General features: G+C 58.3%; 1 protein-coding gene across 1 annotated transcript; it reads left to right on the top strand.

The window, feature by feature from the left end:
• The first annotated feature begins 2 nt into the window (after positions 1-2).
• On the top strand, positions 3-25,460 carry HHIPL1 (HHIP like 1). The gene is made up of 9 exons (XM_021679692.1): positions 3-272; positions 6,497-7,143; positions 9,820-9,963; positions 12,115-12,443; positions 12,874-13,000; positions 15,058-15,203; positions 18,149-18,230; positions 21,590-21,672; positions 23,925-25,460. The coding sequence occupies exons 1-9, from the start codon at positions 3-5 to the stop codon at positions 24,458-24,460; spliced, it is 2,364 nt and encodes a 787-aa protein (XP_021535367.1). The 3' UTR covers positions 24,461-25,460.

The following is a 25,460-nucleotide window of genomic DNA, read 5'->3' as shown; positions in this document are numbered from 1 at the left end:
GCATGGCGGGCGGGCGGGCCGGGCCCGGGGCGCTGCTGGCCCTGCTGGCGCTGCGGGCGCTCGGGGTGGCGGCGCACCCGCAGTGCCTGGACTTCAGGCCGCCCTTCCGGCCGCCGCAGCCGCTGCGCTTCTGCGCGCAGTACTCGGCCTTCGGCTGCTGCACCCCCGAGCGGGACGCGGCGCTGGCCCGCCGCTTCGGAGCCCTGGCGGCGCGCATGGACGCCGCCGAGTGGGCCGCGTGCGCCGGCTACGCGCTCGACCTGCTGTGCCAGGTGAGCGGGCGCGCGTCGGGGCCTCGGTGGCCCGGCGGGAGGGCGGCGGCGACAGCCCCGCCGGGTGGCGATCGAGGACGGGCGGCGGCCTTGGGACCCCGAGGCCCCGGGCGGGGTCCTCGGCGCGGGGCGGGGAGCGGGGCTTTGCGATTCATTAAGTTTCGCGATTTGGGCCTTCTCTGGGCCTCAGTTTCCCCTTGGGAACAAGAGGGGCGGACACACCGATGTAAAGAGTCCCTTGGAGTTTGGGGGCCCCTCTGTCCCGGGACCTCCTGGAGTCAGCCCCCCAGTGTCCTGGCCTCGAGGAGCCCCGCCCTTATGGGGGTACCAGGATGGGAAGCCTTTGTCCCGCTCAGTGCTGCCCGAGCTGCCCCAGGGGAGGTGGGGGCAGCCTGGACCTGCCGGGAGCAGGGAGCGTGGTTTATGCGCTGGACTTGGGTTTGCGGAGGGGTGCGGGGGACACTGTTCCCAATGAGGGCCCCTCCGCTGCCCTGAGGACACAGTCTCAGAGCCCCCGCCCCCTTCCTGGACCTAACTGCAAGGTGCTCACACCTGGGGTGAGCGGGGCCTGCCATGCCCCTACCGAGGTTCCTGCTGTGCCCTCTCTCCGGGGGCGCCGCCACCAGGCAGAGGGGCTCTCGTCCTTTCAGACCACCTGAGTGACATCCCTTTGGTGTAACCTTTCTGTCCCATCTCCCCTCTGAGGACAGAGCCCCTACTTCTGCCGGCTCCGGATTGTGCCCTAGCTGTTTCTTTTTCTCCTGCATGGGTCTGATTCCCAAGTGACTGACCAGAATCCCTGGGGAAATGGAGTCAAGGCCAGGAAGCCCTTGGGCTGGCAGTGAGAAGCCTGGGTGGAAGGGTCCTGCAGGGCAGCCTAGCTGACACCCTTCAGCCAGCCAGGGCAGGGGCAGGAGGGCTGGCTTGGAGTCAGACTTACTGGGTTGATCCTGGCCCTGCCACTTCCTGGCTGTGTGACCCTGGGCAGGTCACCACTGTACATCATTGTGTCATCTTTAAAATGGGGGCACTCTTAGCCGTCCCTCGGAGTTGCCACACAGACGAAAGGGCACATACTCAGGGCTCAGTGGAGGATTCTGGTTAGATTTCTCTAGTGCCTCTTTGGCCCCCACTGGCTTCTTGGCCCTAGGCAGGGACAGAGTGGGGCCCAGAGGCCGATTCAGGGAAAGCCCAGAGAGGCAGAGATTGCTCAGTGGTCACACAGCTCAGTTATGGCCATGGTGGGCACGTGGACCACACTCGGTGCCAGTGTGGGTGGGCCATCTGGGTCAGAAATAAGAGGGGCTGGGAGTGGATGAGGGAGGGGGCCCTGAGGAGCACCAGAAAGCAAAGGGGGGGGGGTAGGTTCTGCTCAGCCCTGGTGCTGTGCATCTCAGGGGAGCCAGAATGGTCTGGTCAAGCATCTGCCTCCTTCACTAGCCTGGGGCTTCCTTGGAACCCAGCCCTTCCCACCCCTGGTCACATAGCTGGGTTCATGTAGCCACTCCACACTTGTTAATTGAGCACCTACTATGTGCCAGGCTCAGCAGAGTAAATCAGGTGGGTGGGTCCTCAGAAGAGGAAGGGAAGGGTCAGTCCTGCTACCCCTCCCTGGTAGGAGGCTTTCCTCTGTCCTTGGGAATCTTCCCAGCATGGCTTGGCCTTGAGCAACCAGGGGTGGAATGGCTACTAGCAATTTACCCCAGGCGTCTCTGAGAGTGACCTCATGTCTGGAGTGAACTTGGAGAGGAGTGGAGGTTGGATCACACTTTCTCTGGCAGGGCCTCAAGGGAGGGCAGGAGAGTGCTGGAGGGAGGACCATGCTGTCTGTGAGCCAAGGCCGTGTCTGGATTCAGCACCTCCTGATTTCCACCCCAGGAGGTGGCCACGGTGCCTTACTTACAAGGTTCAGTCAATGATAGCATCCGAGCACTCGCATCTGCCGTAGGGACACGGGCTCCAGACAGGAGAGAGACCGTGAAAACATGCTCTCTCCCCCGGTCCCCTCCAGAACCTGCCCCCATCTGGCACCTGCAACTCCTCCAGATGCCCAGATGGCTCCTTAGCTGGAGGGCAGCTGTCCCTCCCGGCCCCTTCAGACTCCTTCTGAGGGCTTTGCCCTCGTCCAGTGGGTGCCTGTGTCACCAAGAGGAGAAGAGGCAGCTTGTGACACATGGCACCCAGGTTCCCAGCATCCGCACCACAGCCTTCCGGGGTAACTGAGCTTGCCTCTCTGCATAACCTGAAGGCATCAAAGTCTGGTTTCTGATGGAAATCTACGTGGAACGTGCTCTGCAGGTGCATGTACTGGACAGACGTGTTTCCCCAGAGTCTGTTAGGAGCTGGCCCCGTGCTGGGTCCTGGGCCCAGAGGCAGTTGGCAAGTCACAAGCCCAGCTTGTTCAAGTCAGGAGACAGACACACTGATCTTACCAGAATGCACAGAAGGCTTCCCAAGGGTGACTGAACACCATGGGGCATGGGGACAAAGGCTGCACTTTCCCTGGAAAAGTCAGGGAAGGCTTCCTGGAAGAGGAAACATTGAGTTGCATCTTGATAGTTCAGACTGTTTGAGCAGTTACTGAACAACACATGCATCATCTCATTTATTCCTCCCAACAACTATGAGGTTTGAATTCCTTCCCCCTTTTACAGATGAAGACACAGGCACAGAGAGGTTAAGGAACTTGCTCAAGGTCACACAGGGAACGGTAAACTCAGTCTCCAGGGCACTCTAACTCCAAAGCCCTTCCCTTATGACTTTGTCATATTGCCTGTTTTCAGGGCCCTGGGAGGACAGAGGAGTCAGAGAAGACTTCTCAGTTAGGCCTGGAGTCATGAATAGGAGTTTGGCAGATGTGGAAATGGGGGAGGAGGGAATACCCTCCCAAGAGAACACTGCGTACAAAGAGTCAGCCTTCCTAAGGAATGGGTGCTGGACATTAGAGACCTTCGGGACTCAGGTCCATGAGTCATGGATGTCAGCAACTCCACAGTGGCCATTTCAGGGCAGCAAGCTGTTTGCGCCCACGCTGGATGGCCCAGGCGGCTGAGCAGTGTGATACTAGATCGATTTTTCTTGGCCTTTCTCCTGCCTCCTCTGCGGACTGCTGTGGGGCCAGTTGCTGAGCATCCTTGCCAGCAGCTATCATTACACCCCTCTGCCCCGTCCTGCTTTTGGATTACTCAGGTCTGGGCACCAGGTTTGCACTGTGTGTAAGTAAGGGTACCTAGGCCGCGAGTAAGGGCTTGCCAGGCCCAGCGTTGGAGGCATGGATGCTCAAATTCCAGCCTGGCTCCCTGGCGGCCCTCTGGGCTCCCTCTCTAGCTCTGGGCTGGGCTTTGATGAGTGGAGGGCACTGAGACTGGCTTCCAGAAGTCTCTTCTGCTTCCCGTTGTGTCTCTGGAGCTGAGGACGGTGTCTGGCTCACAGTCCGTGTCCAGGAAACACTTGCTGAATGAAACACTGCTGACTAATCTGGGAAGAGCACCAGTCAACACATCGTGAGGGCTGGGCCTGAGCCCTGGTGTGACCACTTCTTGGCACGTGGCCTTCCTGAGCCTCAGTTCCTCATCCATGTAATGGGAGTTACAGTGACCCTACCTTGCAAAAATTAAGTGAGGCATGTGTGCACCCAGACCCTCCTGCCCCACCCACAGCGGCTGGCCGGACACATAGGAGGCTCCCGGGGAACCGTGGGAGAGATGGTGTGGCACAGAGGCCTCATCGGCAAACGGGGACATGTGCAATGTGGTTTCTTCGTCTGGGCCCGGGACAGTGACTGACCAGAGACCAACCACACATCGCCAAGTGGCCCTCAGCCTCACAGTAGCACTAAGGGGCCAGGAGGACAAGGCCGTGGTGTGACCACAGTTGTTTAAAGTCGCCCCTGGCCCAGAGCCTGAACACACATGCAAGAGGGCAGTCTGCCACCTTCTGCCCCTCGAGGCCTCCTGCTGGAACCCAGCCTGGCCCTGCCAGTGAGGAGGGGAGTGTGCGGCTGCGAGGGCCTCCCCTAGTGTGGGACGAGCATCCCCCGAGGCCTCTCAGGGTCCAGAGCTGAGTCAGTCCAGACCTTGGCCCGCTGAGCTCATGGCGGGCAGGGGCTAGAGGGTGCCAGGCACAGACATAAATAATGACCTCAGCTCAGGTCAGGGGCTCTACCCGAGGGAGGTTCTTACAGAGCCTGCAGAGCTGAGGCCCCTGCTCTGGGCAGGGGTGGGGCACACTTAACTAGGCTTTGGGGGTGGTATTATGAGCCAGCCAGCAGACTGGGCAAATGCCCTGGCTTTTCCCTTTCTCCCAACCTCCAGCCCCACTAAGTTCAGTCTGGCCTGTGACCTTGGTTAGAGGCTTCCTTCTCAGCCTCTTCTTCCCCGTACGTACAATGGGAATAAGAATATACCTCCTGGCGGCAGTCAGTTGCCTTGGGGGGAAAACGTAGATTCACTGGAGCACCCAGCAAGGCCCTGGCCCATGATCTGCCCAAGTGCCCAGGGCTGTTATTATTGTTAGTACTATTTCTCCAGGCTGGCCATGGTTATTATTCAAGGACGAATAGAATGCTGTGTTTGAGGGAAGGGCATGCCTGTGAGGGGAACAGTGTGTGCTGAGGCTCAGAGGTGAAACTGGCCGGGAGGGTCAGGAAACAGAAGGTGGGCAGGAGGTGGGAGCGGATGGCAGAGCTGTGGGCAGAGCTGGATCAGCGGGTGCTGCTGGTACCTGTGTTAACTCTCAGGCTGGAGGGGGGAGTGCCATGGGGGGGTCCTCTCAGTTCTGGGGGTGGGTGCGGGCGGCCGGAAGCTGGGGAGAGGTCTGGTCAGGTTTGTCACCTCTACCTGGGTTCCCAGAAAGCAGAACCTGGGGCAAAGTTCATGGGTCATTTCCTTCTTGGGGTGAGAGGACCCAGAAGCACGAGTGATGGGGTCCAGAGAAAGCCGAGCCAAGGAGGCAGCTGTGGGCTGGCCACTGCTCAGAGAGATGCATGCTTGAACTGGCGGGAGCATGGCTCCAAGAAGCTATCCCACCTGCGGATCAGGACCGTCTACTGGGCAGGGGGGGGGCGGAGAGCAGAACACTTTATCCATCAGCTCCCTCCTCCCAGGGCTCAAAGTTTTGCCCCAGGAGACGTGAACTGCTCTGCATTCCAGATCGTGCCCATATGGGCACTGAGTGGCGTCCCCAGTGTCTCATCAGAGGGGGAGCCCTCGGCGGGAGGCTGCGGAGACCGAGGGCGGCTGTTCCATCTGCCCCAGAGCAGAGGACAGCCTAGGACCCTGCCTGAGGTGCCTGAGCAGTGGAGGAAGAGGGGTCTGGGGCCAGGGGGACATGTGGGCATGGGTGTTACCGTCTTGCCCGTGTACATGAGCCGGCCTCCATGGTGCAGGGGAGAGCGGAGTCGACCCCAGACCAAACCCCGACTCCTCCATGCTGACCCAATGGCACTGAATGACATTGGCCTGTGCCTCAGTCTCCCCATCTGTAACACTCTCCCCTTCATGGGCCCTTGTGAAGATTGAGTAATGGAGATAGGAGCACCATTCACTGTTAAGGGCAGGTCGGGTAAGTTAGTATCCAGCACATTCCCTAAGCATTCACTCTGGGCCTACTATGTGCTAGACACTGTCTTAGGTTCTGGGACACACAGTGACCAGACAGGCAAAACTCCTGCCCTCATGGGATGTAGGTTCCAAGGAAGACAGTAAACACGCAAACACGTTAATTTTTATTATGATACCGGGTCATGGTAAGGTTTTGGGTTTGGGGTTTCTTGAGGGGGGTTGTTGTTTTTAAGCAGAGTCAGAGGCTAGGAGGTAGTGGGGGTGATGGATGTGTGGTCTCTGAGGGGGTGTCCCTTGAGTGGGGGGCCAGGTAAAGCGAAGGAGTAAGTCATGCAGATATAGGGCAGAGGCATCGTATATAAAACCGGTTCCAGCCCTTTCTGGCGCACAGTAGGTGCTCGAGGGCAGTTGCTGCCGCCAGTAGTAATAGTAATAGTTGTGGGTCTTTGTGCTAATAGAAGCATTAAGGCACGAGGAAGAAGGTGAGATAGGAAGCTGAGGGTTGCTGCCCGCAGTGAGACTTCCCGTGTTGCTGGACAGATGGCGTTTCCCCCATTTTACAGACCAGCAGCCTGAGGCTCTAGGAGGTGGGTGCCCGGCCAGCGGTCGCACAGCTGGTGCGCACCTGCACGCAGCATCCCTGGGCCCGCCCTGTCTCTGCAGGAATGCTCGCCGTACGCGGCCCACCTCTACGACGCCGAGGACCCGGCCACGCCCCTGCGGACCGTGCCCGGGCTCTGCGAGGACTACTGTCTGGACATGTGGCAGACGTGTCGGGGCCTGTTCCGCCACCTGTCGCCCGACCGAGAGCTCTGGGCCCTGGAGGGCAACCGGGCCAAGTTCTGCCGCTACCTGTCGCTGGACGACACGGACTACTGCTTCCCCCACCTGCTGGTCAACGAGAACCTCAACTCCAATCTGGGCCGCGTGGTGGCCGACGCCAAGGGCTGCCTGCAGCTGTGCCTGGAGGAGGTGGCCAACGGGCTGCGCAACCCCGTGGCCATGGTGCACGCCCAGGACGGCACCCACCGCTTCTTCGTGGCCGAGCAGGTGGGGCTGGTGTGGGCCTACCTGCCGGACCGCTCGCGGCTGGAGAAGCCCTTCCTGAACGTCAGCCGGGCCGTGCTCACCTCGCCCTGGGAGGGCGACGAGCGGGGCTTCCTGGGCATAGCCTTCCACCCCAGCTTCCGGCACAACGGCAAGCTCTACGTCTACTACTCAGTGGGGTTCGGCTTCGACGAGTGGATCCGCATCAGCGAGTTCCAGGTCTCCGCAGACGACACGAACACCGTGGACCACAGCTCTGAGAGGTGCTTTCCCCAGGAGGGGGTGGTGATAGGGGGGCGGGCAGGGCTGATATTCGGCTGGCCAGCACCAGTTCGCACCAGTGGGACCAGACCAATCTATGGGGTGTGCCTGCACCCGTCTTAAATCCTTGATCACCTCCAGTGAGGGGGCTGAGCCCTGCGTTGTGGGCTCAGGGGAAGAACAGTCGCAAAACAGCACCCCAGGATCATGTCCAGACTCCCGGATCAGCCACTGTAGGTGGTTCATTCCATTCGATTCTCCTAACGCCCGATGAGGGTAGTAGTATACTCCCCATTTCCCAGGTGAGGAAGTGGAGGCTTGGAGAGGTAAAATGACCTGCCAGGCCACGCAGCTGGGAAACATCAGAGCTGGAATCCGGGTGTGTCTCTCTCCTGAGCCCCACCTTCCACTTCTCCCACCTGGACCCTCTGGCCCCTCCCCCCCGCCCCCAGCAGGCTTATCTACTCCTCTCAACACAAGCCTCCTCTCTCTGTATTATCCGTGCCCCTCACTGTTTTCAAAACTGCTTTGACCTAACCTGGCAGGAAGGGCGTATGCATCAGTCTGGGTCCAACAGGAAAATAAACCCTCTGCCAGGTAGATAGGTCAACAGGCAGGACTGGATACTGGGAATTTGCTACTCAGGAGTTAGAAATGAAAGAGCAACTTGGGGAGGAAGTAAGGTAACCCTGAATTTCCCAACGGGTGCAAGCTGCCTCCACCTCTCAGGCTGGAGGGACAAGGTGAGAAGATGGGGTTGCTAGAGCCCCAGAGCTGGGGCCACTCAGTGGCACCTGGAACCACAGTGGGCCTGGGCAGGGGAGCTGGGGCCACAGAGGAGGGGCAGCTACAGCCAAGACATTGGCCAAGCAGAGAGAGAGAGAGAGATGGGGAGAAATACCCTGGCTTCTCCCTTCTTCCCACTTTCCAGTCTCCTGCCAGTGCCTTCCATTGGCTGACCCTAGCTGGAGGCCAGCCAGCAAAGGAGCATGGGAAATGTAGTTTACAGGATCTGAGTTCTCTGAAGTAGAGAGCAGGTAGGGGCCCAACCAGGACTAATCTGAGGCAAATAAGCAAATAATGGCACATTGGGCATTTAACAAAACTGTACAATCTTGACATTGAAAGTATAAAAAGGAGAAGGAATCAAATAGGCTGGTTAACATGAGGGCTAATATAGGTCTTGTCATACAGCATTAATTTTGACTCTGAGCATCCTGGCAGCCAGAGCAAAAGGAGTAAACTTAATTCTCATTATCTGACACGGGGCTGTACAACCCGTTCTCCAAGAGACACCACGTTTATCACACGGCTCGCACAGAGGAGAAGCAAAGGGACAGGATGGATGTGCTTCACTCGTGACTTTTAAAAAGTGATTCCTGATAAAAACTGAAGGTGGGACACACAGTATACAGAGGAGTCTATTTCAGAGTGAGTGTTCAGTGAGTGTCCTCTGGGGACCTGTCAAGTACAAGCCTCGAACTTGACTCACACAGGGGAAGAGTTAGGGACTCAGGGTGGGGCCAGGACCGAGTAGTCATCCTTGCCTGAGTCCCTGTTCCCAGGGCTGGGATCCCCATGGTAGGTGGACGCCTCACAATCTGAGCTGTCCTCTTCAGGGAGGACTTGGAGTTTGGGGTTCTGTTTCACCCCCCAAGTCATGTGTGTTAGCCTCAACAGAAAGGCTTCCAGTCTTGGTTCTGGAGCCCTCAAGTCCTGGGTTCGATTTACTTGAACTTTCTGTGCCTTGGTTTTTCTTATCTGTATTAATAAGGGATTAGTAAGTCAATGACCAATCCTGGAAAACCTCAGCAAATAGGGAGTTGGCTACAAAGGTATTGGGAGGATCCGGAGAAGGAAAAGGGAAAGGTCAAAGTTACCCGAAGATTAGTAATTGCAAGAAGCCAGGGGAACAGAAGGGAAAAGGCCTTTGTGTTGCTAAGTTTGCTGCTCCTGGTACCAAGATGTCTGGGTGGAACCCAGGAGTCCATCTTCGAGAGCCACTGTTCCCATTCCTGCATCGACCACTTCCGGAGACAGCACCAGAAGCCAACGAAGCGTGACTTCTCCCTTCCTCGTGCCCTTCCACTCTCCACTGCCAAACCCTAACCAGAAGCCAGCTGGCCAGCCATGTAGCGGAAGGCCATGGCAGTAAAGAAGATGGCTGAGGGGTTGAGTGTGTGGCTGAGCACAACCCACACCATGCAGCCGACCTCCTTAGCAACTGCAGTACACAATGAATGACGGGGGTGTGTAGAAATTGCTCATTAAGTGGCTGGTATGTGGGTAGCTACAATTATGAAGAAACCAGTTGTGCCAGTGACTGGGTCAACAGTTTTGCATGATCATAATAACTGGGGAGATAGTGGTGGGGAGCAGTAGGAAGACCTGAGTTCTAGTCCCAGCTCTGCTACCTATGGGCTGTGTGACCTTGGGCAAGTTGCTCAACCTCTCTGAGCCTCTGGTTACTCAGCACAATGGAGTGAATTATCCCTGCTCAGCCTACTTGATCCTTATAAAAATCACTTGCTATTAAATATATGAAAAGTCTTTTCAACTGTGAAATGGCATCTGAGAGAGGAGGTTTTATTGCTGTGATCTTGTTTTGTGTTTTTGGCTGAGGTTGGTGTTTGTTTGTTTGTTTGTTTGTTTGGTGGGGGTGGCTTATCTTCTTTTAGGATAATCCTGGAGATCGAAGAACCAGCCTCGAACCACAACGGGGGCCAGCTGCTGTTTGGGGATGATGGGTACCTCTACATCTTTACTGGTGACGGCGGGATGGCCGGAGACCCCTTTGGAAAGTTTGGAAATGCCCAAAACAAGTATGTTCTACTTTTGGCTGGCCGGTGGGTTGGTTTACATACTCTTCTGGAGGGGGAGTTCCTTCCTCAGCCATGCAGCGCAGGGCAGTAGAAAGGGCTTTGGGCCCCAGCTCAGTCTGCCGCTAGCCAGTGGGGGACCCCCATCAAGTCACTTTCACTCACCAGTTAGAGAGAAGAATATAATCTCCAGGGGGAGGCCTGTCGTGAGGAGTAAAGGCGATCTTGTTTATGGAGGGCCAGGCCCAGAACCCACTTGTCACAAGTGCCTGATAAGGGATATCACAGAGCTGGAAGTCAGTCCAGCCCTGCTTGAACCAGAGGAAGGAAAGGGAGCCTTCCCAGACCAAATGGGGAGCATGAGCTGGCCGGAGCAGGGCTGTATGAGCCTGAGGGTCTTCTGCCCCAAAGGTCACCTGCAATGGCCCAGAAACTGAGGCATAGTCTTGCTGTCATTACTTACTTCTTGGCTTGAGCAGATGGCCTGCCAATATTCTACTCCACACACACACACACACACACAGAGCTTTGATGAGGATATCTAGGGCAGCCTCCTCCATTCTCTTAGCTAAAATGACAAAACCTTCCTTAGCCCAGAAAGTAAAAATAGCGAGGATGTTGATTATAGTAATTAAAGTGTTCACAATCTGTGACGCACGTGTTCATACGTGACAGTAAGAATCACTGCAGCCTTCTCATGTTTGGGATGTGTTTAGCGATGTAGTGGGGAAAACAGAAATTAAGGATTTGTGGATAATTGGACAGAACTTAAAACATTATTTTGCTGCTATGAGTTTTGCCCACTTCCGTCGTGAAGCCGGCTGCACAGCGTGTGGGCTCAGGGCTGTGATCTGCGGCTTGGTGCCGAGTAGGCTGGAGTGTGTCAGGGGGACTCCTTGGGGCAAGACCTAAAAGACCACAATGGGGGATTAACCATGGGGCATCTTTGGGTGGGAGCCTCTTACACGGTTAGAGAAGACACTGGTGAGATGTTTGACGGTGAGCGGGAGGCTTGGGTGCGGACGCTAGGCTGGAATGAGGGTACACAGCTGCAGAAATGTGCACACAAGCAGCCGGGGCGGGGAGGGAGGTGCACCAGAGTGCTCCCAGCGAGGAGAGCCGGCTGGTAAGGAGGTGCTCTGGAGCACGAGTCCTGAGGTCTCCTCGCTCCCGGGGCCCCAGAAGCAGATGTCGCCTGGTACCATGGGAGTGGCCTAGGTTCCAGCCCAGAGCTGCCTGGGGGAGAGGGCAAGTTGTCCCCCTCTGCAGGCTGGGTGGCCTCATCTTTGAGGTAGGGGTGGTGGGTGTAGAGTATGGGGTGAAGGGCCTCTGAGGCCTGTCTGGCTCACTGACATGGGGTGGTTCTTTCCCCAATGCCCTTGATGGTGAGAGAGAAAGCAAGAACCTCAGCCTCCCATTTCCTGCTGAGCTCTGCAGTGTTTTCGCTCCCCGCCCCCGAGCCCTACCCTGTACTCCTGCATGGTGCACTTGACTTTGATTGCAAGCCATTCACTCACCAAACACTGAATGAGCACCTATTACATGCCGGTCACTGTCCTGGGCGTTGGAAGAAAACAGTACATCTGAGTCATTTTTAGGAGTGTTTTCACTCCCTGGGACAACCCTGTAAGGAGGCAGGAGGGAGAGGAAGCTCCCTAACGCGACAGCGAGGAGACAGGCATGGGGAAGTTGGAAAGAGTGTTGTGGCCAAGAGCTTGGGTTTCTGTGGTCCCGCCGTCTGGGCCGCTCTTTACTAGCAGTATGACGACAGGGCACATTATGTGACCTTTCTGAGCTCAGCTGCCCCATCTCTAAGGGGGGATCACAGTAGTACTCACCGACCTAAAAGTTTGGTGGTGAGGATTAAATGGAACAATAGAGGGTATGTATGTCCAACCCTTCCCTTCCCGCAGCCTGGCACATAAGAAGGTGCCCGGTGAATGCTGAATGAATGAATGAATAAATGAATGTGGGTACCCAGCTGGTAAGCAGCTAGGGAGGACCTGAACCAGGGTCTCTGGCCCCACAGCGCAGGCCGGCCTTGACCCGGCCCGGCCCCTGCCACGGGCCGCCCTGGTGCCCTGGGGCGAGCCCTGGCGCTGGGCGAGCCTGAGCCGCGCCCTGTCCCCCCCCGCCCCCCGCCCCGGCCCGCAGGTCGGCGCTGCTGGGCAAGGTGCTGCGCATCGACGTGGACCGCAACGAGCGCGGCCCGCTCTACCGCATCCCGCGCGACAACCCGTTCGTGGGCGACCCCGCCGCGCGGCCCGAGGTCTACGCCCTGGGCGTGCGCAACATGTGGCGCTGCTCGTTCGACCGCGGCGACCCGGCGAGCGGCGCGGGCCGCGGGCGCCTCTTCTGCGGAGACGTGGGCCAGAACAAGTTCGAGGAGGTGGACCTGGTGGAGCGCGGCCGCAACTACGGCTGGCGCGCCCGCGAAGGCTTCGAGTGCTATGACCGCAAGCTGTGCGCCAACGCCTCCCTCGGTGACCGCCCCCCTGACTCTCTCCGCGCCCCCGGGGGCCCACCTCCCCGGATCTGCATCCGCCCCATGGTTGTGCCCAGCGCCTCCCTCTGCCCCCCACGCCCCTGGAGACACTGATCCTGGATCCGTCCCCCACCCCGTGGGTCCCCCATCCTGGATCTCCCCTCGCCTCTCCCCCCACCTCCCCAGCGCTGCCGGGCTGCTCCTGGCTCTCCCCACCCACCCCCAACCCCGCAAACCCATGCTCTCTCTGCCCTGCTTTACCCAAGCTGTAGGCACCTTCCTCCCTCCGTGGCACTCTGGGGCCCCCAACTCGGGCCCTCCCCGTGACCTCACCTCCCCTTGCCCCTCCAGACTCAGACCACCTGCCAAGCTCCTTGTGGGGGAGGGGCTGACCCTCAAGCTCATCCCAGCTTCTCCCCCCTGTGCAGATGACGTGCTGCCGATTTTCGCCTACCCGCACAAACTGGGCAAGTCGGTCACGGGAGGCTATGTGTACCGGGGCTGCGAGTACCCCAACCTGAACGGCCTCTACATTTTCGGCGATTTTATGAGTGGGTAAGTGGCCCCTGCGCCAAAGCGGCTGCTACCCCTGGCTTTCTGTAAAAAGCGGAGTACAGGTGCGCTGTGCGTGTGAGCATGCGCAGGTGCAAGCCCACGGTAGCTGCTCTCGGACCCCGACCGCCCAGCCGGAGCCAAGCAGGTCTCTTCCTCTGGGAGGAAGTCTGGAGTCACATCTCAGCAAACACCCAGCCCGCCCCCTCTTCTCCTGATACCTTTCCTGAGCCTTGCTGGCTACCTCAAGCAGCACCGTGAAGGCACGGCTCCCGACGAAAGACGGGATGGTTGTTTAAGTGCAGATCCGTTGGTCTTCCCCTCCACCCGAGGTTCATGGGCTCCGGGCCTGACCGAGGTTCCGAGGGGCAGGGAGGGCAGAGGTGGAAGGTGGGGGTGGGGGGAACATGAACACCTTCTCGACGGACTCTGGGCCACCTGGCTTCTGGGGAAAACCAGGACGTGTCTGTCACTGCACTGACTGACTGCGGTTCCAGGGAGCATTCGTTTGGAAGAGGCTGGAGAGGTCATTCTGCTGGGGAGGGGGTAGCTGGCGCTCCAGCCAGGGTCTGACCATGGGGGCCGGGGGCGCCTTGCTGCCCAATCCCCACACCCTATGGCAGTGCTTCCCCACCCACTGAACCCCTAAAGGGTGTGTGTGTGTGTGTGTGTGTGTTTGCATGAGGTGGGGGCTGGGATGTGTCACACCCCAACAGGTTTTGGAGGGAGAAAAGAGAGCATATCTCCTAAGCCTGTGGGTCAGACTCTCCCAAAGAGAGCTGTGGAGCCTCATGACCACCTCATTCTCCCATTGTACAGAGGAGAAAACTGAGGGCCCTAGAGGCCCTAGGAAGACATACACTTGGCACAAGGTTTAAAAGTGCTGCTGAGGGGCGCCTGGCTGGCTCAGTTGGTAGAGCACATGGCTCTTGATCTTGTGGTCATGAGTTCGAGCCCCATGTGGGGTGTAGAAATTGCTTAAAAAAATAAGTCAAGATTTTTAAAAAAATAATTAACTTTTTTCTCTTTTTATTTACTCATTTTTAATTTTATTTTATCTTATTTTTAAGTAATCTCTACCCCCAACGTGGGGTTTGAACTTATGACCCCAAGATCAAGAGTCACATGCTCCACTGACTGAGCCAGCCAGGCTTCCCGAAGCCTCTCTTTCAATGTCTGATTCTCCCTTACCCCTTCTGCTGTTCCCCAGGGTTGCTGAAGTCACCTGACCACAGAGATTCAACTAATTTTGCTAGCTTTCCCCAAGCCCTTCCACTGGGTCGGGCTTTGTGCCAGGGTTAGGGCAACAGAGCTGAAAGCACCTCGCACCCGAGTCAGGGAGACAGACCCATGCTTGGTCCACTCCAGTCCGGCCTCAGAGAGCCCATGCACGGTGCTGGGGGTGCCCAGCACAGGGGCAGTCAGGAGGGCTCCCCAGAGGAGGCTACATCCAAGCAGGGCCTGGTGATTGACAGGTGCAGAAGGGAGTAAGGGCAAGATCAGCATATTCTGAAGATGCTGGAGCTCCACCTCATGCTCCGGAGTGGAGACAGCTCCAGAGTCTGCACGAACTTCTGGTCACCAGCCTTGGAGGATTCTGCAGCTTCTGACTGCCTCCTGTGGGTCAGCGGCTGGGGCTGAGCAGAGGGGGCAGGGGACAAGCTGGTCTCCTTCCCCTGCCCTTTTCTGCTGCATTGGAGGTACCCAGTGAAGACTGCACGCTGGGCCAGCTTTATGAGAGCACTGGATCCTGAGCACTGGGCTAGCAGGGAACCTCAAGGGCCAGCTTTACGGATGTGCAGCCCGTGTGGATGCACAGACCCCATGCTCAGAAGGGCCCACACTTGGTTTAATGTTCTGCTGTCGCTGCCTTGAAATCCTTAGTACTTTTTGAACAAGGGGCCCTGCATGCATGTTTTACCCTAGATCCTGCAAATGCTGTATGGTCCTGGTTGCATGGATAATATATGAGTGGGTGGATGGATGGGTGGATGGATTGTGGGTGGGGTTCCCCTGGGCACCCTGCCAGGCATGACCCCACAGTTCATGCTTCTTTGCAGGCGTCTGATGTCCCTCCGAGAGAACCTGGACACAGGCCAGTGGCAGTACAGTGAGATCTGCATGGGACGAGGCCAGACCTGTGCGTTCCCGGGCCTCATTAACAACTACTACCCTCATATCATCTCCTTTGCTGAGGATGAGGCTGGTGAGCACTCCTGAGGCCCCGAGACCTCTCCGTCCAGGCTGCATGCCTGGGACTGATGCCCCCACCCTGTGGGTCCTCTGGCCTGGGTGGGATTCCAGAGATGGAGTCTCAGGCCTGAAACCCCCTTTGGGCCGGGGAGCAAGTGTGCAGTAGTCTGAGACCTCGCTTGGGCATCAGTCCCCACCATCCTGGGCTTCTGTCTCCTCATCTGGAAGGTGGGAGCAATGTCCCAGCCCCCAACTCCCTGCAGGGCTGCTTCCAGGCCGTGGAGTGAGCCGACCAGGAAAGGGTTTGTAATGGTGGAAATGCAGGTGTGTGGGGGAAGAATGTATCCCAGAAGTCTACTACCCTGGGTTCCTCATGGCCAAGAAGTCTGGCCTACGTAATTAAGCCACATTATCTTCAGAAATTGGGTAGACCCCGCCTTCTTGAACACCCTTTGTTGACCCACTTGTTAGTGGGTTCTCATTCAGGCTCTTGTATTTTCAATGCAAGGAACAGGGAGCGAGGGGAGAGGATAAGGGGCCATGGAGGCTGGATCTTGCTCCAGCGTCCTGCCTTTGTCCTTGGCCCCAATTGTCCCTGGACAAAAGCTGAGGGGCCCCCAGTGGAGCCTGGGGGATGCTTGGCAGGGTTGCTAGGCAACGCCCACCCAGGGGCCTTTGGAGGGGTGTCCCCTGCAGGGCCCAGTGCCCAGAGCCCCCAGGCCTAAGTCTGGGAAACCTTTGTTGGTTGACACCCTTCACAATCTAGATTTTCAAAAGGGCAGCCCCAGCCCCCACTGCCCTCCCAAGCCCACTGGGCCTTGAAAGCCCTTTCTTTTGGTCAGTAGGGGGTTAATGTGTTTTGGAAGGAGGTGCGCCCCCCATCCCCCACCCCAGGGGCAGGGCCTGGAAGGTGCAGTTCCCAAGGGGCCCTTGTTCAGGCCTCTGAATGACATCAAGTAACCGATAGGCAGGAGGAGCCTACTTGAAATCACACGGCCCGTGGACAGCGTGCTTGTGAGCTTGGGCAGGCGGCCCCTGGAAGGCACAGAGCCCTGGGGTCCAACACAAACAAACCTCCCCCAGCGCTGGCACCGGCTCCAGCTCTCTAGTTGTTCTTCTGACACTTGCAAATTGCAAAACAAGGACCTCTGCTGGCCTGGTGTCCTCCGGAGACAGCACACCACAAAAGAGGGCAGTGTGGCCCTGGGTGGGGCTGGGCAGTGCCGGTGGGCCCCCCCTCCCCGTGCGTGGGGTCGGGGGCCAAGGAGTGTGCCTGGTGCAGGCCTGTCCCTTTACAGAGGTGGGGGTGGGGGGTACTGCACCCGACCTGGCACCTGGAGGCCTCCCAGAGCAGGGCCCTAAGCTCGAGCTTGGTCAGCCAAAGGAAGGCCACGGAGAAGGGCATTCCGGGCAGAGGGAGCGGCGCGTGCCGGGCGACTTGGGTCGCTCCAGGGGGCTGGAGAGTAGGTGGGAGGGCTGCACAGCTAGGTGGGGACAGCGGCTCCCAGAGGCCTCTCTTCAGAAAGAGGCCCAGAGAGGGAAGCGACAGCCCAAGACTGCACAGCAAATTCATGTCTGTGCCTATGGGTTCTCCAGCAGGGGCTTTCTTGCCAGGGTGTGGTTGTATCACCTTGGGGACCAATTAACCACCCCCAGCACCCCCACCAAAGCAGGGCTGGTGCTCCTGGAGGGGAGTCAGAGGTCACTCAGCACTCAGCATCCTGCCCTCCCCAGCCCCCAGCTCCCCACCAAAGCTGGGTCTACCCCAGTTACACAAGTTGGCCCCCCAAGCGTCTTTGCCTTTGTGGAGATCCCTGGGTTTCCTGGGCCTTGATTCTCAGACGCCACCCCCATGCAGCCCTCCTTGACTGCATCGGTCCCCACAAAGATGCCTTCCTCAGAGTTCTCACCTCTCTGTCTGTCTTAGTCTCTCCTTGGGGACCGCCCCCATCTTCGGGAGAACGTTCACTGTCCTCTTGCAAAGGCAGACATATAAGCATGGCTGAACCACCACACTGAATCACACATGGGAGGTGTCTGTGCCCCCCAGCCACCATGTGTCCTACATGTGAGGGCTTGGGGGCAGCAGACATTCCTGAGTTCCAGGCCTGGCTCCACCACTCACCAGCTGTGTGACTTTGGAAAGTCACTTAACTTCTCTGAGCCTCTATAAGATAGGAATAAAGAAGCCTATTTCCTGGGCAGCGAGAGCCAGGGGCTGGGATGAGGGTGAGGAGGGAGAGAACTCGCATTCACTGAGAGCATCCGTGGGGCCAGGGGCCCTGAGAGGTCGAGGACACTCGACTGAGGCTCCAAGTGGGACTGTCCCAGAGCTGCCGGTGCTCCCACGGGGCTACATGCAGGGGCTGGGGTTCACACCAGGGACCCCCCAAGCGTGCACTCTTGTGCCCGTCACCTGCCCGGGAGGTGCCTTCGGGTCAGTGGAGAGACTCTGGCCTCAAGGCCTTGGCGGGACCCGGATCCTGGAGGATGACTGTCATAGCAATGACAATAGCTAATATTGACTGAGCATTTACTCTGTGCTCCTTTAATCCTTCGTCCATGAGGCATCCCGTGGTAGGGATAAGGAAGCGGAGGCTCAAGGAGCCCCATGTGCCTGGAGTCACCCAGTAGCAGTCAGCTGGGGAGCTGGGCTGTGGACCCTCACTTGTGCCCAGAGGTTGTGTGCGCTGGGCGTGAGGCCAAGCAAGGACCAGGGCGGGGCTGGGTCCCCAGCAGGAGGCAAGAACTTGGCTAAGTCCGGGCAGAGCGGCCGGCAGCTGGTTCTTTCTCGGCCTCTGGTTCCAGCTCTGGGCGCTGAAGGGCTACACAGACCTCCCTGATGTTGGGGTCCCTTTCAGAGCCTGAGGGGAGCTGGGGGGTGGCCCGGGGTCAGGGGCCTGGCCGGGACCATATTCCAGGCAGTGTTCTCACTCCTTGCCTGGTTTCTCGCCCAAGGGGAGCTGTACTTCATGTCAACAGGCGTGCCGAGTGCCACAGCGGCCCGTGGGGTTGTCTACAAGGTGATCGACCCTTCCAGGTGAGCCCCGCCCACTGCACTGCCTGGATTCCTGCTGTCTGCCAGGAACCCCCCCCCCCGCCCCCATCTCCATTGTCTGTTGTCCTTTCCACCACCCCCTGGGAGGGTATGACTCATAGCCCCATTTTTCAGAAGGGAAAACAGACCCAGAGAAGGGAAGTGACCGGCCAGGTCCATAGTGCTGGTGAGGGGCAGACCTGGGGCTCAAAACTGGATCTGCCGCCTCAAATCCAGCTCTACTCATGGTAGGAGGAAGCCAAGGATGCCGTCTGGGCCAGATAATCACGGGCTTGACCTGGCTTTCTGGCCTGCTCCCCACCTGACCCCATCCTTTCTCCTCTCTGACTCGCCCCTCACTCCTCATTTCCTGGGCCACCCACCCCAGGCACCACCTCCCCCAGCCCTCAACTTGCCTGCGACACCCTGATCTCCACCTGTCCCCACCACGGGGCTGCCCTCCCCCCGGCAGTCCCACCTTCCCCTGGGGAAACCAACTCACTGGCTCCTGTATGGAACATGCTGGGCTTTCCGAACACCTCCCTGGCCCTCCCATGTCCATGTCCATCTGCTTTGCTTCTACGTAGAGCCACTAATTCAGTGCCAGGTGCTGTTCTGACTCTTTCCATGTACAACTCCTTGACTTCTCAGCTGCTTAGTTTACAGAGGTGGAAATCCTATAAAGGCGGGAGCCCCCCTCCCAGCCAGAACCAGAGCTGGGCTTGGGACAGGCAGCTGGCTCCAGAGCCCCGCTCTGACCCCATGACTGCATATCGCCACCCCTTGACCCTTAGGCCTCACTGTCTCTGAGGGGCCTTTCCCTCCAGGCCTTGTCCAGTGCTCCCCCTGGCTCTCACCACTCAGACCCATAATCTGTAATCTCCCCCTGGCTCGGGAGTCTCCAAGGGCTAAGACTGCCCTCTCCACCCCGTCAAAGTCAGTGCCGGCCCTGGGCCTGGCCCGGAGCACAGAGCAGAGACTCTGGGGGTGTTCGACCAATGAATGGATGATCTGATTTCTCAAGCTCCTTCTCAGCCCTTCAGTTTTGCTTCTCAGCTGGCCTCCCACCGCTCTGTACCTCCTTTCAGCACCTGGGCGAGCAGCCCCACATGTGCACAGCTTGCGCCCACCCCCAGCCCAACTCCCCCCACCCCCCGCCCCGGGCCCTCAAAGAATCCACTCACATCCAGCAGCCCCTGATGCGGACAGTTATCCTCACCTTTGAAACATCCTGGATTTGGAGAAATCCTGAAACACCATCACTCTTTCAAAAAAATCATTTTAAGAAATTAGAGTAGTTTTAGATTTACGGACAATTTGCAAAGATAGTTCCGAATTTCCCATATATCCCTCTCCGATGTCCTCTGTCATTAGCATCTTGTGACGTCATGGTATGCTAGTCACAGTTAATGGACCGATGTTGGTACATTCCTATTAATTAAAGGATTTCTCTAGTTTTCCCCTACGGTCCTTTTTCTGCTCTAGGATCCTACCCAGAATCCCACATTCCCTTCAATCATTGTGTCTCTTTAGCTTCCTCTGGTCTATGACAGATTCTCAGACATTCCTTATTGACCACACTTTTTTTTTAAAACACAAACCTATTCATTATTGACATTATTTATCAAGAAACACATAAGGACTTCCTCCTTTCATCCCTCCTTCCCATTTCCCCAAGGTACCCCCGGCTTCATCTGCTGGCGCCCAGATTTATGGCGATGCTGAGGAACACATGCAAACTTTGCATTTTTCTTTGTTCGTTTTCCCTGTTTTGTATAAATATTTCCACGTTGCAACATCACTCTTGAAAGCGTCATTTTGAATGGCTGTGTAATTGGCTATTGAGTCACTGGGCCACAATTATCTTACCCGTTCCATGGACATTAAGCTTATTTCTCTCTTTTTTTTTTTTTTTAAAGAGTGCTTCTCTAAGGAAATATCACATATATGGAGCATGTAATTCATGTCTGAGGCTGCCTTAGACCCACCCTCTCCTTTTGCCACGAGGTACCTTTCTTTCGCTATTGGCTCATTTTCCCCATGCAACGGAGGGGACCCAAGGCTTAGGGAGTTCTGCTCAAGGTCCCCTGGAGGGAGGAGCCAGAAACAGGCTAGACTCCTTCCCTTCCTGCCCTCCCTCATCTCTTTTGTGCTTCTCTTTTGGAATGCATATCTTTCTTTGCACCCACAACATCCTGCAGAGAGGCTGCATTACAGAACGCGGGAATGAAGAACTGCGGAGTGGACGAGTGGGGTGGGGGCATCCATCACTGCCCAGACAAAACCACTGTGGCATTTAGGGGTGCATCTCCTACCTTTTGCCTAAAAGATTTTTTTTTACATCATTTCCTTAAGGAACAAAACCGTGCTGGGTCTGTCTGCAGCCTGTGGATATTATCTGGGGTTCAGAGCAAAACCCACTCTTTCCGCAGCTTTGGGAAGCGTGGGTGACTGGCTGTGTTTCTTCAACCTCTGGGGGGAAAGACCCATACCCCTCCTCAGTTTCCCTCTTTGGCCAAGCCTGTCTGGAAGCCACCTCCTGTCACATGGCCACTTCACCCCTCGGGCTTTTCCATTGTGCTGCTGGAACCTATTGAAGTCTGGACCCACGTGGGCCAGTCCCAGAATAGGGTCGGTCCCATTCAAAGACTCAGATCGACAGCCAAAAGCTAATTAAAATGGAATTCCATGCCTTACTTGTGCCCCTTGGAGATGTCAGAGGAGACCCAATTCAGAGCCCTGGTAACCCTTCTCAGAAGCGTCTCTCCCCCCTGCCTCTCTGAAGCCCCGCCCTCCACCCCACCCCCATCTCTCATCTCCGCTGCCAGCCCTGTGGCTCTCTCCGACCCTTTATCTTTAGATCGGCTTACCTTTCCCTCCGATGCGGCAGCACCAAAATCCAGGGCCAGAGGGGCAGAGAGAGAGAGAGACTCTCCTCAAAGGCTGTGGGGTGCAGGGGCCAGGGTGGGGTGCAGGGATCAGGCTGCAGTCACAGTTACAGCAGTGGGGCTGGTGGTGGAAGGAAAGGGGCTGTGACATTTGATCACGTTCCCAAGACAGTTCATGCTCTGAATCAGAAGCTCAGCCTCTCCTGAGCCACCAGCCCTTGGGCTCTTGAAAAGCAGACACTGAGTGGACACCTGGCAGACCGTGATACAAGATTTCTGCCCTGGGGCTGGGCTCCCAGAGCCCTGGGGGCCACGCGGTAGGTGCCCCACCAATGGCCACCATTGCTGTTTGTGTCCCCCTCTGCCCAGGCCTGAATGCACAGGTGCCTGGCTGCCAGGGGAGAGTGGGTGTCAGAGGGACATGCTCAAGGCAGGCTCCCAGGGTGGCACTCATGACCTCCTGTGTGTTGGCAGACGGGCACCACCCGGCAAGTGTCGGATCCAGCCTGCCCAGGTGAAGGTGAGGAGCCGCCTCATCCAGTTTGTGCCCAAAGAAAGTAAGTGCCTGCCAACAAGGACGCAACGCGGGAGGGGAGCTCCTGTGACCCGGGGCCCAGCTGCTCCTCCAGCAGATATGGGTCCTTCAGGCTGGCCCTGGATGCCCTTCCTGGGCCCCGATGCCTAGCACTGGGAATGGCACCCGTTAGATACTCAGTTAACGTGGGTGGAGCTCCTTGAACCCAGGTGGGTGAGTGGCCCCAAGGGGCTGCAGACCTCAGAGGGGGGCAGGGGAAGGGGAGGGATGGCTTAAGCCAGGTACACTCAGAGCCCTCGGGACAGACAGATAGCGGGTATATCTGTGTGAGAGCAAGACTGGAAGGAGTCATTCTCAATGCAGGTGCCACAGGGGAGGGGGCATCTGCCTGGGGCTGCCGTAAGCTGGTTCTGTTTGACAAGTTTGGTGGGGAGGGAGGTGGGCACAAACCCTCATGACCTGAGGGCCAAGCAAGGCCACAGATGATGACCCCTGGCATCTGGGGCCAACTGAAAGGGCAGGCGTGACGAGGGGTCTGTGAGGGGTCTGTTCCCCTGGGCCCTGTGGGAGCATAGAGACAGTGCTGTCAGACCATCCAGTTCTTAAGAGAGGTGGGAAATGGATCCATCCATCCATCCATCCATCCATCCGTCCATTCACTTACCACACACGCATGCTTCCATGGGGACATACTGCTGAGCAAGACAGACATGGTCCCCGCCTCCTTAGGTTGTTACATACAATCTCTCCATTTGCAAATTTTGGCACCTTTGGCTCAAAATCTTAAAAATCACCCTGCAGGCCAAAGGAAATCCTTCAGTGGGCCCAGTGGGCCCAACAGATCGAGGACCCATTGGTGGACTGAGGGGCAGGGGAACAGGAAGAGGGGGAGGCTGGGCACCTGGCAGCTGGGGGCGGGCGGCCCTGAGGAAGGGGAGCCCCCAGCAGAGGACAGTTGGGGGAAGGAATGAGCTCAGTGTTTGGGGAAGTTAATTCTAGCTGCAGTTGGTTTCAGGCCTGGGCCAGTTTTCCATTCATTCAGCAGTTTCTGGCATTTTCAATCATCACCCCTTCCGTGCTGGATGCTGGGGCCATAGGAGAAGTCAGAGCAGGCCCTGTACTGGCTGGGACAGACAGAGAAGTCACTTATTGTCCCAGGGCTGTTACAGAAGTGTGTGCCAGCAGCCATGGGGCCCCAGAGCAGTGCAGGACGGGGGTGGGGGTGGGGCGTTCCCAGAGGCTGAGGGTTGAGGCTGGAATGAAGAGGAAGGGTGCACTGTGGGGGGGCAGTCTGGGCAGCGGGACCAGCAAGAGCCAAAGCAGACCGGGGAGCTGGAAGTCCTTCCCTGCGGGTTGAGTCGGGGCCAGGGTGCAGGGAGGGGGAGCATCTGGCCCACGTCCCCTGGCCCTGACCTGCTCCTGGCCTTGAATCAAGGCCCTTCGTCAGCTGTCATCTCAGCTGAGGTGGGGGGTTAGAGGGCTTCGGACTGGTGACCCTGGGGTCCCTCCCCATAGTAGGGGAGTAGTCTGGGAGTTCGCCTCTCCAGACAGAGTGTCTCATGCGGGGTGAGGTTTATCTCTGTGGCTGACCAGGGCTGAGTGTGAGTGTTGAGGTGCTGCAGGGACAAAGGGAGTTGCCCACCTCAGCTCCCCATGCCTATTGTATCCAGGCCTTGTGGTGGGGTAGAAGGTTGGGGTACCCTGCCCCCTCTCTCTGGTCAGGGTGGGCCCCAGCCCCCAGCCAGCAGCCTTGGGAGCGTGGAGGGGAGACGTCACCCTGCCCTGCCTGGCCCTGGGCAGGCCAGTTTCCATCCTGCCTGTCTGCCTTAGATCCTCAGCAGGTTTTCCCCATCAGTGGGCCTCAGCTTCCTCACCCCTGAACCAAAGACTGGAACCAGAAAAGGTCACTTGCTCTGAGAAGCCCTCCCAGACACTTCTCTTCCCCTGGGCTCATGAGTTAACAGTGGGAGGGGCTGTCCCCCCATCCCTGCTCCCAGGCTAGGGACTCCCAGGAGGGCAAGACTGGGGGCGGGGCGGGGGGGACCCCAGAAGCAGACTGGCACAAAGCAGCTGCTAACGAGTGTTTGCAGAACGACTGAAGAAGCACCCCGCACCAGCTCCAGGCTGGTATCCCCAAGAGGTACCCCAACCTCAGGGTCGGACTGGAGGGCAGAATGAGAACATCTTTCCCTAGGGGTCTGCATTCCGTGGTGGAGAGCTGGGGTGGGCTGGGCGGCTGGGGTCCCTCTGACCGCACGCTCTTCCTCCGCGCAGAATTCATCCGGAGGGCAGAGAGCACCCCACGGCCCACAGCGCGTGCGCCCACCCAGGCACCCCGCCGCAGCCGCCCCACAGCTGCTCCGCCCGCGCTCACCCCGCGGCCCGCACGGCCCACCCGGCGACCCGGCGGCCGGAGGGGTGGCGGGCGGCGGCGGGGTCGACCAGGCATGGCGGACCCCGCGCCCTCGGACGGCGCCGTGCGCCTGGTGCGGCCCGCGGGCCTGAGTCCGGGCCGCGGGCGTGTGGAGGTGTTCGCGGGTGGACGCTGGGGCACCGTGTGTGACGACGCCTGGGACACCAAGGCTGCCGCCGTCGTGTGCCGCCAGCTGGGCTTTGCGCACGCCGTGCGGGCCACCAACCGCGCCCAGTTTGGCGAGGGCGGCACGCTGCCCATCCTGCTGGATGACGTGCGCTGCGCGGGCAGCGAGCGCAACCTGCTGGAGTGCACGCACGCCGGCGTGGGCACGCACAACTGCGGGCACGAGGAGGACGCGGGCGTCGTGTGCAGCCACGAGGACCCTGACCTGTAGGCGAGCACCATCCGTCCGGCCGCAGCCTGGCAGGGCCCCTCCGCCCTGAGCGCGCCTGGTGCGCGCACAAGCCTGCGGGCAGAGGGGGCCCATCTGTAATGCTGTCCTGTGGACGCGTGTGAGGTGTGTGCAGTGCTCCCGCGCTGTGTCCCTGCCCACGTGTCTTCCGCAGACCAGAAGCCACAGTGTGTTGGGGTCTGTGTGGTCAGGAGCCCCAGGTGTTCTTTTCTTACCTCCAAACATCTCCGGCACATGCAGGAACACAGCCTGGCCATGGATCCTCAGCACTGAGGGCTACCACCCTTCAAGGGCAGACATGGTCCTTGGCCGCATTAACAGAGGCATAGCTGGCAGATTGAGGGAGGGGACCAGGCCTGTCCTGCCCAGGGTTTGAGTGGAAGGCCCTGGACCATCTGGAGCGTGGCCTACAGAAGGTGACTCAGAGAGCATGGGCAGGTGGCCCGGCAGGTAGAGGGGCTGAAGAGAACAGGAGGGTATCCAGTGGGGCAAAGGGAAGCTGTTAGACCGATGAGCCCAGAGTGGACTGTGGGCCATGGCCGTCTGAGCGAGGATCAGGCTGCCTGGGGGAAGTGAGCATCTGGGGAGGGCTGGCTGGGGGAAGGGGGTTCTGGATGACCTCTGGGAGAAGCCTCTTGGTCATCTTGGAATTCATTATCATGCTGGGTCCATGTGGATGCTCTGGGGACAGTGCTGGGGCCCCGGGCCCTGAGACTTGACTCTCCAGGGCTCACTGGGACAGAAGCCACCCACCTGGCCATTCCAAGCACCAGGACCCCCCAGTGAATGAGGGGGGGCACCAGGTTTCTCTACTTTAAAGGCTGTGTTGGGGCCACTGGAACCACCTTGGTCCTCTCTATCCCCAAGCTGCTCAGTGAAATCCCAGGGTACCCTCTGATTCCTCCAGCATCCCCCCCAGGGGTCCAGAAAGACTACTGATGCTCTGTCACCCGAAGCTGTGCCAACAACGTGACTGTTTACA

This window comes from Neomonachus schauinslandi, chromosome 9 (assembly GCF_002201575.2).
Source record: "Neomonachus schauinslandi chromosome 9, ASM220157v2, whole genome shotgun sequence".
NCBI classification, from domain to species: Eukaryota; Metazoa; Chordata; class Mammalia; order Carnivora; family Phocidae; genus Neomonachus; species Neomonachus schauinslandi.
This window is presented reverse-complemented; position numbering and strand designations above follow the sequence as displayed.

Coding starts and splice junctions, on each gene's coding strand:
- HHIPL1 (XM_021679692.1), top strand. CDS start 3: ATGGCGGGCGGGCGGGCCGGGCCCGGGGCGCTGCTGGCCCTGCTGGCG. Junction 273..6,496: donor CGCTCGACCTGCTGTGCCAG/GTGAGCGGGCGC, acceptor CTGTCTCTGCAG/GAATGCTCGCCGTACGCGGC. Junction 9,964..12,114: donor TTTGGAAATGCCCAAAACAA/GTATGTTCTACT, acceptor CCCGGCCCGCAG/GTCGGCGCTGCTGGGCAAGG.